This window comes from Branchiostoma belcheri, unplaced genomic scaffold, assembly GCF_001625305.1.
Source record: "Branchiostoma belcheri isolate BF01 breed outbred unplaced genomic scaffold, Haploidv18h27 scaffold275, whole genome shotgun sequence".
NCBI lineage: Eukaryota > Metazoa > Chordata > Leptocardii > Amphioxiformes > Branchiostomatidae > Branchiostoma > Branchiostoma belcheri.
This window is the reverse complement of record NW_017803882.1, coordinates 54529-70662: the sequence shown is the minus strand read 5'-3', so window position 1 is coordinate 70662 and position 16134 is coordinate 54529. Positions and strand designations below refer to the sequence as shown.

At 39.8% G+C, this 16134-nt stretch overlaps 2 protein-coding genes across 5 annotated transcripts in view; one reads left to right on the top strand and one right to left on the bottom strand.

Annotated features, from left to right (window-relative positions):
- Positions 1-16134, bottom strand: part of LOC109472430 (dynein heavy chain 1, axonemal-like) — a 67318-nt gene that overhangs the window by 12096 nt on the left and 39088 nt on the right. For all 4 annotated transcript variants that reach the window (XM_019772198.1, XM_019772199.1, XM_019772200.1 and 1 more), the window contains 8 exons: positions 15697-15888; positions 6740-6931; positions 5773-5940; positions 4972-5148; positions 3966-4112; positions 2103-2348; positions 1367-1516; positions 538-698 (listed from right to left, as the gene is read on the bottom strand). In XM_019772198.1, the coding sequence (XP_019627757.1) occupies positions 538-698; positions 1367-1516; positions 2103-2348; positions 3966-4112; positions 4972-5148; positions 5773-5940; positions 6740-6931; positions 15697-15888 (1433 nt within the window). The remainder of the gene's footprint in view (positions 1-537; positions 699-1366; positions 1517-2102; positions 2349-3965; positions 4113-4971; positions 5149-5772; positions 5941-6739; positions 6932-15696; positions 15889-16134) is intronic.
- LOC109472434 lies at positions 8734-11486 on the top strand. Its single transcript, XM_019772215.1, has 3 exons — positions 8734-10735; positions 10861-11073; positions 11186-11486. The coding sequence occupies exons 1-3, from the start codon at positions 10461-10463 to the stop codon at positions 11295-11297; spliced, it is 600 nt and encodes a 199-aa protein (XP_019627774.1). The 5' UTR covers positions 8734-10460; the 3' UTR covers positions 11298-11486.

Below are 16134 nucleotides of genomic sequence, written 5' to 3'. Positions count from 1 at the left end.
TGGTGTTGTTTACATCATGTTGCAATTTTATAGCAGGAGGGATTTAGACTCCTGTCTGCCCATAAATATGAATGTGTTTGAGTAAGAATAAACAGATCAGACCATATATGAAGGTAAACATTATGCATTTGCTTTGCAAATGTTACCTTTCTAGTTAAATAATAGATCAGCCCGGTTGTTCACTCAGGGACAAAAACACTATCTCTATCCCCCCGCCAGAACAAAAAGACTACAGAACTCTTTCCTCCACCAGTCAATCAGACTCTATAACCGGACTGTACAGATAGAGTCTGGCACAAGATAATGGACCTTGTAAATATCTGGGTTGTACACCTACTGTACTGTTTTTATAGTTGTTGTAAATATATAATTTTTTGACATTTTATCTTGTAAATATCAACGCCATTCAGGCAACATTGTATGTCATGTTTGTCTGTTATGTTTGGTATCCAAATAAAGAATTGAAAATTGAATTGAATTGATAATACCTTGAGGGTTATGATGATAGTAAATTGAACACATTTTTGTTGCCCTTACCTTGGAGACAGAGTGAAGTTGACGAGAGTAACCTTAGCAGACACCTCGGGTGTGTAGTGAGGGTTGGGCAGTTTTGTGGTGATGTAGAACTTGAAGTCATCGTGATACGGGATGACAGCATCTCCCAGCTTAATCACTGTGCTACCAGACTGCTTAAAGGTCTGAGAAAGGTGGGGAAAATATGATTATGTGTATGGTACAAATTAATAGAAAAATACAGTTTTGTATTTAATACAATGTAGGTGTCTCGATAAAATTTTGATATTGCCGAAAATTCTGGTGCATTTTACATTTTAGAAAGTTGTATTCTGTCTGTTATAACTGAATGTGTTTAAACTAAATGTGAGACTAGCATTGAGATTTGAATACCGATAGTTCTGTCAGATCACTTCTGTTATTTTTGTTTTATTTTATTTTTAATGTATGTTAAATAATCATCAGTTAATGACCATAGGAATCATACAATTATTGTAAACAATGAAAAAAACCCTGATCAAAAAAGTTTCTGGTTTCTCTGACATCTTTTCTGTATTTGTATTACAAATTGTCTTGTTTTTTATGTGCAAACAAACAAACAAACAATGAACAAATAACTAAACACAAATATCAGATTCTAAATGTCATGACTGCAGTGTAGGAAATTATGTTCAAAGAGTGGTAAAGGGCATAAGAATTGTTTGGTTCAGACATTTAGAAAGTGACTCCTACCAGTAGTTGGAGTACCAGTGTCACTAGCTGACGAAAGGTGGTGGATGCTATTTGAAATGTCTGATCATTTCCAAAATCATATCCAGTTGCTTGAGTAACTGTTTTTTGGTATGACTCCTACCTGTTTCAGCAGGATGGGTTCCAGTGCAGGGTCCATCTCCTCTCCCACATTCTCCAGTAGACAGGGTTTACCGAACCTCACCGCGTTCTCCAGACTACGCAGGAAGTCACGGTCCGTCAGTTTCAACACGTCAAGTCCGTTATCCTTTTCCTGAGAGATACAGGAGGTTTCTCTTTATTATACCCAGATTCATTGGAAAAGGATCATTACCTCAAGCAAAAAGTATGGAATGCTCAATGTTGATATTACAGATGACATTATAGAAGACTTATGAGGATCTGTGTTTTCAGTACCAAGGACAGGGACACGTGTCTTCAATACAGGTAATATGGATGTTCCAAGGATACAAAACACAATGTACCAACTCTGCAAAATAGCAGTCATGTTGAAAACAAGAAACAAGTAGTTTCAGAAATAGGTACAAATTCAAAAAGCTTTGAAGCTATGTGTTCTGAATGAGTTTGGTAAAAGAAAGAAGGAAGAAAGAGGGAGAGAGGGAAGAAAGAAAAAGGAAGTTATCTGGCACGTATGATCCGCTACTACGGTCAAGTGTCTCTGATGTCACGTTCCAAGAGTATAACCATTCCAAGAACAAGGTTGGAGGAGGCAGCGAAAATTTGGGTAAGTTTCAATTCATTCCAGTGTTGGAGAGAAAGCTTAGTCTTTATGTCAGAAAAGGGAAGGGGTTTGCCTTTCATTGTCAGTAACTATGTAGAAAAATAATCCAGATATTTACCATGTTCTTCACCCATTTGTTAGCCTGTCCCTGTGGGTCGATGAAGAGCGGCCAACGGCGCAAGAACTGCACCACGATACCATTCTCCACGGACAGGTTGTCCCGCGGCAGCCCCGCGATCTGCCAGCTGCGGATCTTGACGGGGTCTCCCAGTGTGCTTGTCAGGGACTGCTCCTGGGAATGAGGCACTCCGTTCTCCTTCAGTCCCTCGATCCAGATGTTCAGCAGGTCTTGTCGATATTCACCCTTTGGAGGGGAAAACAAGTCTTGTTAATCTATTTGTTTTGACTTAAATGAGAAAATAGAGTCTTGTGATAAAGAAATCTAGATAAAGGGGAAAGAGCACATACTTTCTGCAGTACAAAATGTATGTTCAGTAAGATAATTCTTTCAATCAGTGACTATTAAATCCTAAGGTACATACCTCCGAATGTATGTTGTTCTTGATAATTGATCATTCAATTTTATTTAGCAAGAAGTGGACCAAGAACAGCAATTTCTTTTTTCTTTTCTTTTTTTTTTCAAAATAACAAAACAACACAAAGAAGTTCTATGGATCCTCAAACATAAACAAAGTAGTACGGGTACAATGACAAACAGAATAATACGTATCAAAATAATATGAAATATAAATTAATCAAGAAAAAGGGTATGTTTACAAACGAAAATCAAGGAGCTTTCATCATACTTAAACAAAAATAAACATGACTAATTTTGTCTAGATTGACGAAAACTTAATAATTTATTTATTTATTTATTTTGCAAAATCATGCCCGAAGGCTAATTGCTTGTACAGTCAAGTATACAGAAACAGGAGACAGGTAACAATCTGTCTGGAAAAACCTCTACTTCTACTACTACTCTAGCTATTAAGGGGTTCGACTTCTTCTTTGAAGGCAGTGGATAATGAATAGTCCCACATTCTGCATAATTAGTGGGTTTTGTGATCTTAGTAGAAATGCAGTTTTTTGGTGATCTTCTAAATGACGAAATGATGGAGAGATTGTTGTGACTGTCTGAAATAATCTGTTTCTTTCGGTCTCATAGTGAGGACACTAGCTAACAAAATGTGTTTCATTTTCCACTGCATTCATTGTACAATATTTACATAATCTCTCGTGCACAGGTAGTTTTTTATAGCGGCCTTTTTCTATCTCTAGTGGATGCGCACTTACTTTTAGTATTCTAATCTTACACATGGCAGCTCGTTCGTTGAATTCATTGTGGTATAGATATTTTTCCATGGAGTATTCGGATTTGACGGTCTTGTAAAATCTTAGCTTGCCGTTATCTACAGACAATGGTGAAAGAACGTTTGAACATACATATCAGTTAGTCTTCTCTTCAACAATGTACATATGCTCTTGTTGTCTAATTTCTAATACACTAGAAATTTCTTATTTCTTTTACAGTCTCATTTCATTGGATTGAAACTTTGCAGTACTACTGTTTCAAAGTGAAGTGATAGCAGGATTTCTCTAGTATTGAGTATTACAAACAAATTGAAAGTCCTTGATGAAATTAATACACAAGGCTAATTCCCTCACAGAAATTTCATTCATACTTTTGGGCTAACATGTTCCCAAACCAATTTACTATCAAAGAGATCTTGACAATCTTCAATCTGAAAAAAAATTACAACTCACAGGGAAGATATCAACTGACAAGGCCAAAATCCTGATTTTTTCGTGGTTTTTGTTGGATATTTGGTCACTGTTGCATCAGAATTTTGCCTGTTAAAGACGGCATCTTTTCCGACATAGCATTTCGAAACAACAGTCGGGATGTTAACCTTACATATTAATCATTATGCCATTTTGCCAATGTGCTCTCTTGGTGTAGATATAAGAAATCAGAACTCACTGTGAAGACTCCTAGGTAAGCGACTGCGCCCGATGCCGCCAGCACGTCTCCGATGGCGTTGTCCACCATCTTCTCCAGGTACTTTACTGACTCCGCCCAACGGATTTTCTCGTCTGCCAGCCCGCCAATCAACTTGTCTGCTCGAATCTATAGAAAAAAATGATGATTACAAGATGTTGCTAGAACATTTGAAACCGTTGTAAAGTACTGAATGATTTTTTCATCTGCAGGTCCACTAATCAACTTGTCTTCCCAAATCTACAAGGTATTATACAGCAAAATGAAAATTTACTTGTATAATACTTTTATAATTTCTCTACCTGCTCAAATCTATAAACTAGAGGCATTAATATGAAGCGTAACTTCAACAGTTACTAAAACTCCAGCTCTATAAAAAAAAGATAATCATTTCTGAGATACAATACTAAAGTCATATCAAGAACTCAGGAGTTACTGTATTACAAAAATCTAAGTACTGGAGGTATTACAAAAAATATCCCAAAGCTACTATTTAGTAGTAAGAAATACAGATCCCGACTTCGACAATAACACATATGACATTGCTGCTTTCTTTAATAAGAAAACAATCCTTAAGACTTTTCCCTTGATTTTTCATGACTTATGTGGGGTCCTGTGGTGCAGCGGTAGCGCGTTAGGCTCGGGACCTAGAGGTCCAGGGTTCCCATGTCACCATGTCACCGATCCTGTGCCCTTGGGAAAGGCACTTTACACAAATTTCCTCACTTCACTCAGGTGTAAATGAGTACCTAGCTTCGGTTAGGGACGTCCCTCGGATTGGACGTAAACTGGAGGTCCCGTATTTGAGGAGAGCCACACCTCGAGCATGTTAAAGATCCCACCACACCTTTCGAAAAAGAGTAGGGGCATGTCCCGGTGTGCGATGGTCCAAAATTCTACAGCCCAAATACTACAGTGTAGCAGAATCATTCAGCAAGTTGACGTTGGCTACCTTAACCTCCAAGACCAAGACCAAGACCAGACTTACCAGTCTCTGTTCACACTCGTCACACTTCTGTTCCAGCTCCTCCTCTTTGGCGACACACTCCTCGTACTTAGCCTGGAGCGTGGCGATGCCCTCCTCCACCTCAGCCAGCTGGGCCTTAGCCTTCTCCAGGATGGCCTGGGTCCGGGCTAAGTCCTCCTGGGCACCTGCTAGGGCAGCCTGGGGGAAAGGGGGAGAGGATGAGTATATTGTATTATTTTGTATATTTTATCTATTTATTTTATCTAATCTTTGATTCAGACCAATGGCCCATATATAAAAAGAAGGACAAATATAAAAATACACAAATTACATACAAAGGTTTAAAAATAAAAGTATAATAAAAGTATGAGGCTATTTTACACTGGATATTTAGGTGTAGCTTGAATCATTTAGACTTAAACAGAAATTAAATTGGAAATAAAATTTGTGATAGTCTGACTACAAATGCCTATTAGTAAGTGTTTTTCTAACACTTATCAACAAATTTGTGCAATCATCTCACATTTCTGATGTTATGATTGGCATTTGAATAGCCTGCACGAATCGCACTCAGTTTGTGGTACCACCACAAAATACCAGAATGTAAACAATGGCTGACAGTTGTGTTTCTAATTTTTAAATTTTTTGTAGGGTAACATATTTTAGCACTTCCACTTCCTGAATGGCACTTTATTTGCAACGGAGTAGGGTTGATTTAACTTACTTTGCAAAGAAATGACCAGAAAATGCCCTTTATGCCTATCGTTCTAATGTTACACAATGCAGCTTTAAGAAGAAAGCAACATGTCTCCTGGTACTTACCCTTTTGGGTGCCACAGACTTGGCCACAAAGTGGTACTTGTGCATGGCTCTGACCCACTGGCAGATGGAGGTACAGGCTTTGGAGACTTTGGCAATGGCTGCGGGCTGGAACTCCTCATTATCAATGTACGGCTGGATCAACTTGATGTTACTGTCTGGAATGTTGTCCTGAGGTGGGACACAAACACAAAATAGTCGTCATTATGCAATTTTAGAGATTTAACAATTTTTGTGATATTGGTAGGCATACAGCTGAAATAGAATTGTAACTAGCCCAATAAACTACTGCACTGTTTATTCTTACTCAAGCACTTTCATATATATTGTGACCAGCCCCTCCATCTCTTTTCTACCACTTGCTACATAATCATGTAATTCAACACCACAGGGTGTCTGCTACGGCACCAGTTGCCATGGTGACAGACGTCTGGTCCAGGTCATTGACCTTGAAGCTAAACCACCGTATCACCGTTCTGTAACCTGCTACATCATTGTTTTATCCACTCTTGTTGTCCTTTTATTCATCTTTGCCAAAATGATGCCCCTCAACAGAGAGAAAACATCATATTCCATTTTCAAACCCTTGGGAGACGGGAAACAACAGATGCCAAACTGGATAGTGAGTGAGTGAGTAAGTGAGTGAGTGAAAGACCAAAATGGCAAATAATATGGCTGACTGTGAAATAGATTGAGATTTCAATATGGCTTTAGCGGGGTCGTGTGGCGCAACGGCAGCGTGCTCAACTTGAAACTAAGAGGTCCTGGGTTCGAGTCCTGACATGCCACCTTGTGCTTCTGGGAAAGGCACTTTACACGACTTTCTGCACTAAACTCAAGTGAAAACAAGGATTGCTTGTCCAGTATTCGTTTCCATGTGTGCGACACAACACCAGCAACAGCTGCCTGTGTCCCACATGTATAGCACTCTAACAGTTGCAATTTCAATAAATCAAATCAAATCCAATACCTTGTCATATTTGAAAAGGCTCTCGAGGAATTTTCCGGGGTCCTGTAGCAGAGCCTTGCCAGGGTCCCAGTAGTCATCCACCTTCTTACCAGGCTGGTCCCCGGCGACCTTCTTAGGTTTGATGCTCTTCATGATGCAGACAGCCTCTATCACCATCCTCACACCACCAGGGGGACGCTGCATGGCACGCACCTGGACACACACAATTGTTATTAATTATCATATATAATAATCATAATTAGACAATTAATTTACTCCAGGGCCTCTTCTTTCATCAGACACAAAGTGTATACGTATATGTATACATAGCCCCAAACGCTATAGGGGAGACAGCAGTGAAACGGTTCTCCATTAAAACATATGCTAAATCAGACATGAAAATGGGCATCATATCTCTAGTTTACGAAGTTTTTGTCACACAAACTCACCTTCACGTGTTGGCCAATTTAATAATATGTAACTACAACAAGTTTCGGAAAAAAGTGGTCGGCTATTCTCGAGGTACAGCCTTGTTTATAAGAATTCGTGCACTTTGACCCCATATTCCAGGTCGATACCAAGGCAGGAGGCAGGAGGGGTGTATGGCAACAGACAAGCCCATAACAAGGCAATTTCATGGAAAAACTTCATTTTTTTTGCAAAAACATTCACTCAAAACCCTACACTGTACAACCCACCACAAAAATGCCAAGAATTCAACAAAAATCCCACCCAAAAAAGGGTTTTAAAGTTCTTTAGCTCATTTTCATTTTGAGGTCTCTCACCCAGCAACTTGTGCGCATGCCCTTCAACCCGCGTCACCCCCTAAGCTCTTGGAAATAGGGGGTTTGGAGCAAGTGTGAGTTACATAATATAAAGACTTATGACTGTAAGGAAATCTCCAAGACTTTCTTTCTCCCTTTTTCACAAATGATTTTTGCCCCTAGGGGGTCTGGAACTCTGGTACTTTTGTTCTTCAATTTCCCAAATCCTTGAGTTTTCCCAACAATATGCTGCTATTTATTGGTTAGAGTGCACATTTCTTTTTCCATTTCAGTAACTTATTTCTTGATCATAAGACATACTTTTGCATAACAGACCAACGAGACTGGGGTAGAAAAGCACCATTTCCTGTCCCCTTTTCCAGGTCGCAGCCACGTGTGGCACATGGCAGTTGTATAAAACATTTCATACACAACTAGAGTTCCACGATCTCATACCTTCGCCAAATGATGTTAGCCTTTATGAATAAGAAATATACTAATCACCCAGATTATGCAAATAGGATCCTCAATTGCATGAATTATATCAGTCTGTTGATCATATTCTCCACCAAAAGACAGTCTTATCTTAACAAAGAATGCCATTTTCTCATAAATTATGCAAATGTGGTCCTTATTTGAATAAGTTATGTTTAATTATGTTCACCTTCACTTAACTTTCAAACACCCCAAGTATGAAACTCCAGGCAGTTACCACTATGCAATTATAACATTTTCTTATTAATTATGCAAATTAAGTCTTCATTTGCATAATCAATATTTGCCTGTGTTTCTCTCGTTCTTAATAACATATGTTACAAGCTTGAACTTCCTATCATGGAATGCAGCTGATTTATAGAATTTCCTCATTAATTATGCAAATTACATCAATATTTGCATAATTGTAATATCATTATGTCAAGCATCACTTAAGCTACCTACATACCAAAAATCACGATGATCCATCAATCGGTTCTTGAGTTATCCTCTTTTAAACATTTGTCCTTTAAACCCCCCTGCAGTTCTAGAGCAAGCAACTAGGGGGCTCATACTCATGTCACTTCATCCCCAGCACAAGAGCTATCTACCATCTAAATTTCGTCACCCTAGCATGTCTGGATCATGAGATATCAAAACTGGAAGTTCTGCTGCAGTACCATGACAAGCCGCCAGGGGGCCCAAAATCTAATCATTTTGAGGTCTCATCAAGACCTACCCACCTACCAAATATCAAGTCAGTCCATTTAAGCCTTCTCAAGTTATCGTGTTTACACACACACACACACACACATACACGAACGCCTCTGAAAACATAACCTTCTTGGCGAAGGTAAATATATTGAGTACTTTGTCAAACTAACTCTATTTTATGTTTTAGAACCCATTTATATTCCATTGTCAAACTCTAATACTCACAAACTAGTGCCCAGCAATGTCTACTAGAAGTAACAAAACTCATATTGAAAACATCAGAAAACTGTGCAGACTGTGTGGTAGAAATGCCCTCACCTATGCTGAGAAACTTGCTAACCGCCCCTCTTTAAGATGCATTGATCATACAGCTAAAATAAAGGAAACATGGGGCATTGATGTTACAATGGACAAGAGCTACAGACATCCTCCTTTGATCTGTTACAAGTGCTACAAAAAATGTTCAAATAAAACTGATTATGGGGGGAAAGCTGATAGATTCACATGGAACAACCATTCAGTGCCATGTGAACACTGCAACACAGCTACAAATATTGCTAAGGGGGGAAGACCCAAAAAGCGACGACCACCATTCAAGCCCAAATCATCCTGCTCGGCCTCTTGTAGTAAAGAACCTCCTGCTCCATGCACATGAAAATCAAGTGATGCAGAGGAGTCTGGGAGGAAAGAGGGTAACCAGGATGACTCAGGAGCTGCTTGTGCTAAAACACCAATGCCTTATGACTCCACGACTGCAAAGGAGCCTACACAGACCACTTCATCCGCTCACTTTGACAACAATTCTTTTCTGAGATTATTGGACAAACTTGAAGATTTCACCATTGATTTAGATAGATTTGTGGAGGTAGGGAGTGTAGAAGGATACAAATGTGCAATTTGCAAATCTCTCCTATACCTTCCGGTGCAGACTCCTTGCAATCATGCTTATTGTTTTAATTGCATCCAACAGGCATTCATCCATGCTAATCATAACACAATCTCCTGTCCAGTGTGCAAACTGGTAGTACATCAAGATCATGTCACACCCGTTAACACATTATTCTATGGCGCGTTCTTACAGATCACCTTTCAATGCAAAACTTGCACAGATGACACATTAAAACCACTTCATCTAAGACTCGATCAATTAAAACATCATGTTTGTACACAGTCTCCACGGAAAACAAATACCTTACGCAACCCTAGCACTCCTGTCACAATGCCAGTAGTAGTTCTCACCCTTCCAGTCTTGCAAACCCCAGTATCAAACAAGGTTCCAACCACCCAGACAAACACAGTTGAAGTACCATCCCCTCCTGAACAAACCATTGCAGCGCCAGGTCCTCCACAGCAAACTGCTGGTATGGTAACTATTGATGTGAACAAATCGGGTCCTCTCAGCAATTCTGAGCAGGACGCAGCAACAAAACTTGTCAAAAGGTTATTGGAGTCCTCAGAAGATAGCAGAACAATAAAGCTCAAAACAGGAGGCCAGGTGAGCACAATATTGTATTCCTACTGAGTTAAATATTTGAAACAAACCATTGTTAACATGTTGTATATAAAGAAGATAGAAAGTAACTTACATTACAAGTGTCCTACATACAAATGGCAGTGTTTGCTAGCCCTTGTAACTAGTTACATGTAACTTTCATAACAGATAAAACTGTAACCAAGAAAAGACATATTATACTCTTGTTCATGATGTAATCATATGAACCTCTAAGGAAATTAATATTCAACTTTTTAATACAAACTATTTGTTCCTCTGAATGAAATAGCCCATTGCCATGATGAAGGTTGTGCAACCCAGAAAAAAAACTGGTGAGGCAAGCACCACAACCAAACGAAAACGGGTTCGGGCCATGGATGAGGTGCGGACAGTTGTCAGTGGTGGTGCCTCGGCCGAACAGTTCCAGGATGAGATGAAGGCCATACCAAAGGCACAACTCCTAGAGATGTTTCACGACTTGGGCCTGGATCAAGTCAGGATACCAAATGGTCACCTGTTGGCGGCAAAAGTAGACTGTGGGTTCAACTATAACCAGATTAGAAAGCTGCGCAGGTTTGTTTTTTTCATATCATTGCCTTGTATACAAGTTATTGTTCCATTCCAATGTGCTTGTGTAACTTACACATAAAACATAATGTTTAAACTTGCTAAGGATGCCTGATGGTTATTTCTCACAGATGGCTAAAGAAGTATGGAGTGGCAGTAGAGTCGGAGAGAGTATCAAGGCAGGTGGCAAAGAGCCTACTGTCCAACATAACCATCCATGCCGAGTGCCTACCCTTCACAGTTAAGACCCCCAATGGCACAAAGGTAGATTTGCTGCCATGTGCATATTTGGAGAGTCTTAACAGCGCCATCTTGGACAACTTGTCCCGGGCCTCAAGCTCAGGGTAAGAATACTACCTAACTACCTGAAATTTGCCTTTTCTTTGCTCATATATTTCAATTTGTGTGCTTGACTTTAAACTATTAACTTTATCGCCATTCATTTCTCTTTATTAGAAAACTGACTTGGCATGAGGACAAGATTTATATAATAGTGAGGAGGAGGTCTGGATCAAGATTTTGGGGGACCATGGTCGGGGATCGTTCAAGATGGCATTTCAGCCGCTGAACAAGCTTCACCCGAACTCAAAGTCAAACACTGTTGTTTGCTGTGTGTTCGAGGCCAAGGACAACAGGGAAAACGTCATTACAGGGACGAAGCGCTTTGCACCTGAGATCAAGGAGCTTCAAGTGACGAAGTGGAAGTAAGTTGCCAGCTTGCTACTAAATAGATAGAGACCATGTAAGAACTAAGATGATGATTTGAAATAAATTGTATGCGCAATATATATATATATCCAGTACTTACAAATGTGTCTCATCTTCCTGGCTTTTAGATCACCGGACGATACATCATACTCCATCAGGGTGTTTGCAGCATCAGACTATTAATTGTTGTCCTTGTGGTATGGCATCTCTGGAGCCTATGGTGAGAAATTATAATTAATAATTCTCATTGTCCCTTTTCTTCTTTGTTTACAATGCTATTAGTATTAAAAGTATTCTTCTGACCCTACAATGTTATCATCCTGTGCTTCAGGTGTCCATCCCTGTCTCTGGTGTGAAGAGACAAGAAGCAGAATCCAACTGCCAAAGTCAGAAAGGCAAACATGTCCTAAACGGACATTAGAGAGTTTGTCCTCTGATTACAATCGTTTCCTGGAAGAGGGGCAAGGAAACATCAAGAAGGCCAAGAATTTCAAGAATGTCATTGCTCCCCCAATGTTTGAGATTCCTCTGAATCAGGTATGATCAGTAAAACATTCTACTATATAAGTGTTGCTTTCATTTGAAATAAAACATTAATTTCAAAGTTAGATGTACAAACTCAATGGCATGTTACTTTAACATGAAGCCAAGAAGAGGGGGGTTGTCATTAATATGTGTGTGTTTCCTGCAGGTATGTGTTCCTGGCCTTCACATCAGTTTAGGACTGTTTCACAAGTTCTTCAAGATGTTGGAGGCAGACCTTCAGGATATAGATCTTATACTGGCTTCTCACCTCGCAATGCACATACTTCCGGATGAAGAAGTGGACCCTGCTGAAGTCATGATGGACCCCAATCTGCATGGCTTGACCAGGTATGTGGAGGCTGTAGATCAGGCAAGGATTCACGAAGCAGAGGCAGCTGCCCTGGAGGAAGAGATAGAGAGTTGTGAGAATGACCTGGCCTGGATCATCTATAAAGGAGGGGATGACTCCGATGAAGATGATGATGACGACTCCACAGTAGAGCAGAATGCAGCTGCACTTGAGGAAGACATCAAGTGTCTTCTTGAAAAGAAGCAAAAACTGGTGAGTGGAGCAAGAATATAGCCATCTATGTTTACAGTATTAAAATAAAGTTGACTGAAAAGTTCAGTATAAAGTTCTTACATCAATATCATATTTTGTCTTCCTTCCCAAATACTAGTTGAAAAAGGCACAGGACATCAGACAGGACAACAAAATCACCGTTGCTGAAGGCCCGCTTTCCAAACAACTGGACGAGGTTCTCAAGAAGTACAATGTGAAGCGCCAGGCCTACCACTCACAGTCCTTCATCGGGAATCATGTTCAAGCAATGCTGAAGGTACTTTAAGTGTTTTGAAGCGAGTGTTTGCACCCTCATATCCTCAAACTGCTACAGAGTAGAAGTATAAGAAGTGATTTGCTAATGAATGAAGGATTTTACATCTAGTAAATCTTTTTCCTCTTGACAGGATAGACCAATAGAAGACTTGACAACAACAATAGTGGCAATCGCAAGTGAGCTAGTGGATGGCTACGACTTTCCTCTGGGTATTGGGACGAGAGCACGGCGTGTACAAGAAAAGTATCAGAAGCTTTTTAAGCTTTTTGCTACATGTCACAGACTCTATTCACATGCAAGGCCCATGACAGAAGAGGAAGTTTGTGAGCTAGGTATGTCAACTTTCTTCTCAGCCTAACTTTCTCCTCAGCCTCTCTTCACTTTTCTACTACCATATTATATGTATGTGTACAGGATCTCACTTTTTGTCCTCTGTTTCTTTATTTCAGATGAAGCAATCAAAAGCCTCATGGCTTTCTACCGGGAGACATTCCCCACAAGCTCCATCACGGTAAAGATGCACATGTTAGAGGATCATGTAGTTGACTGGATCAGGACATGGGGATTCGGCTTAGGGTTTCACGGCGAACAGGGTATTGAGGAAATCCATGCTGCACTGAATAACGTGGGAAGAACAACATGGGGCATCGCCAACAAAACAAAGCAGCTACAGTCACTACTCTACAACCATCTAATTGCAGTCAGTCCGGACCACAAAGGGGGTGTGCCAGCCCCTAAAAAGAGGACAAAAAAGGACTAGACACTCGTACCTTCTTAGTTCTACGCTGTCCTCTTCTGCTGTAATTTCAGTCCTTGTAGTACTGTAGAGATGATCCTGTGTCACATGTTGTCATCTGCCATGTGTAACACTGTAAATAGATTTAAAGCACTAGTTAGAAATTCTGTTACATCACATTTGCTTTTCTAATTGTGTATTAAGTTTCTGCAGATGAACATGTGGATGAACATGCCATTACACATGAACATGTACAAGTACTTACAAGTTGTGTACATTGCTAACGTTAACTGTTACATAGATGTTATTCCTATATTTGATGTCATGCAGTTTGACACTATTGATGTTTGAAATAATCCTGTGATTATTTTTGGCAATGATATCTGATTTAAATAGTTTGTGTACCTCTGTAAATATGTTCAACCTTATTTTTACAAAGCATGTATCAAATTCACTTATCAGTCTTACAATTCATGAAGTATTTCCTGCTAGATTTCCTTGTGAACTCCATATGCATGTGTGTATGTGGGGAGGGGGGCACACAGAAGTTGACTGTCACACTATATCAACTCTACACACAGGATTGACCCAAATACTACCTTCTGATAAGTGCAAAGACATCACATTAAAAGAAAATTTTACACTTCAGCTCATTGATTCTTCTTAATTCAAGAAATAATCCCAACCATAGTGACGTCACAATGACAGAAGGCTCTCAACATACCTTATTTTGCTGCTTCACCACTGGAATCCTCTTCTTATGATCAAAAAATGACTGCTTCCAGTTTGTAAACAATCGTACTGACCTCCCAAAAACAGAGAGATTGAGCCTGGGAAAACTCAAGGATTGCAGAAATCTTCAGTAGAAGTTCCTACAATTTCTACATATTCCCTTGGGTGTGTTTGTGAAGAAATTTTGGCCGTACAGCGTCAAATCCAGGCCTGTTTACAAAATTCCCTCAGAAATAGCTTCCAAACTGTCATGGCTGCCTCTAAGCCCAGCTTGGCTGTAGTGACATCATCGCAAAGGCCAATTGTGATTGGCTAAAGTTAGGTGATGCCACACAAAGGCTGCAGTACCCCCAAGCGGTCGGTAGATGTCTCTTGGGTACGTAGCTCATTGCATATTAATGACATGCCCACGTCAGCTCAAACTAAGCTGATGCATGGGAACTGCTTTAACTCTGTTTAAATCAGTAACAGAACAGGAATTTTCAAGTTCTTCAGAATCTTAAAATATGTCTTTCGACATTTCCAAAATGACTGCTTTTAATGATTGTCATTCCTAAGGGCTGATATATAAATTTACAACACAATTCAGGCTGTTTCAGCCTGCAATGTTGTTTTGATGAATAGAGTTTACAGGATTTTTATGCGATAAGACCTAAAACATCTTTTTTCTATTGGCATCAAAGAACTGTACTTTATCCTACAGTATTTGTAACATCAAACCCACTGAAACCAACATAAGAATTCATTTCTGCATCGCACAATTAGTCTCTATAACAGCCAAATGCAGACTTAATAGTTTTTATGTGTTGTACATATTGTAATTGTCGTGAATCTGTATGTTCTGTTCGTACCTATGTTGTATTTCTATGTATTATGTAAGGTCAGCACAATTCAGCTGTCCATAATTCTTTTTTTATGAACTGCTGACCACTGTTTTGAATAAAGAACAAGTAAAATCTGAGATTTTATACCTCCGGGCTTTTTATTGTATATTTTTATATGTTGTTTGTTATGCATAGTTGATGGTGTTGAATTTTGTGCACAACAACAATTGTTGCGCGCCGCAGGACTAGGATTTTAAACAAAGAATGTATCGAGACCGGACACCCCTCTGTGCGAGGGGTCATATACGTGGACCAGACCGAGAATATCTTAAACACGCCAAAGGTCAACGGTCGCGACCATTTTCACGCTCAAAGGGGTGTTCTGGGGCCACCAAAAGTCACCATTTTCACGCCCGAAAACACGTATACAATAAAAACAAAAGAACGTGCATTATCTGCAGCCCAATAGCAAAACATATACCGAGTCTCAAAAGAATACGTCCACCCAAAAGCGAGAAACAGCTGCGAACATGAAAATCTAAATCTCTCACAAAACCCTTCCGCGGAAGAATGTCTCCTCCCCCGGAGGTAATAAAACCTTACCTTATCCAAACCAGTCTTCATCCTATTCCTGGCAGTGTTGAGTTCTGTTTTCTTCATGCCCAGTAGTCTGGAGAAGATGCCCAGCAGTTCCAGGTAGCTGGTCGGGGTGACGTAGTTGTGACGTGACAACTCCGCCAGGTACTGGGTCGACTTCTTAGCCACGGTCAGCTGCATCGCCATACACATCTTAACCTGTGTGGGGGGGGGGGAATGGATGTCAATGTTAAATGGAATTTACAAATACTAATAGGCAAATGCATGACAGACTAGAAAGCTAACATTTGCAAAGCAAATGCATAATACCATCGCATATGGTCTGCTCTGTTAATTCTTACCCTAACACATTCATATATATGGTCAGGCAGGAGTCTACATGTAAATCCGTCCTGCTATAAAATTGCAATATGATGTAACCCAACACTAGTTACCATGGTGACA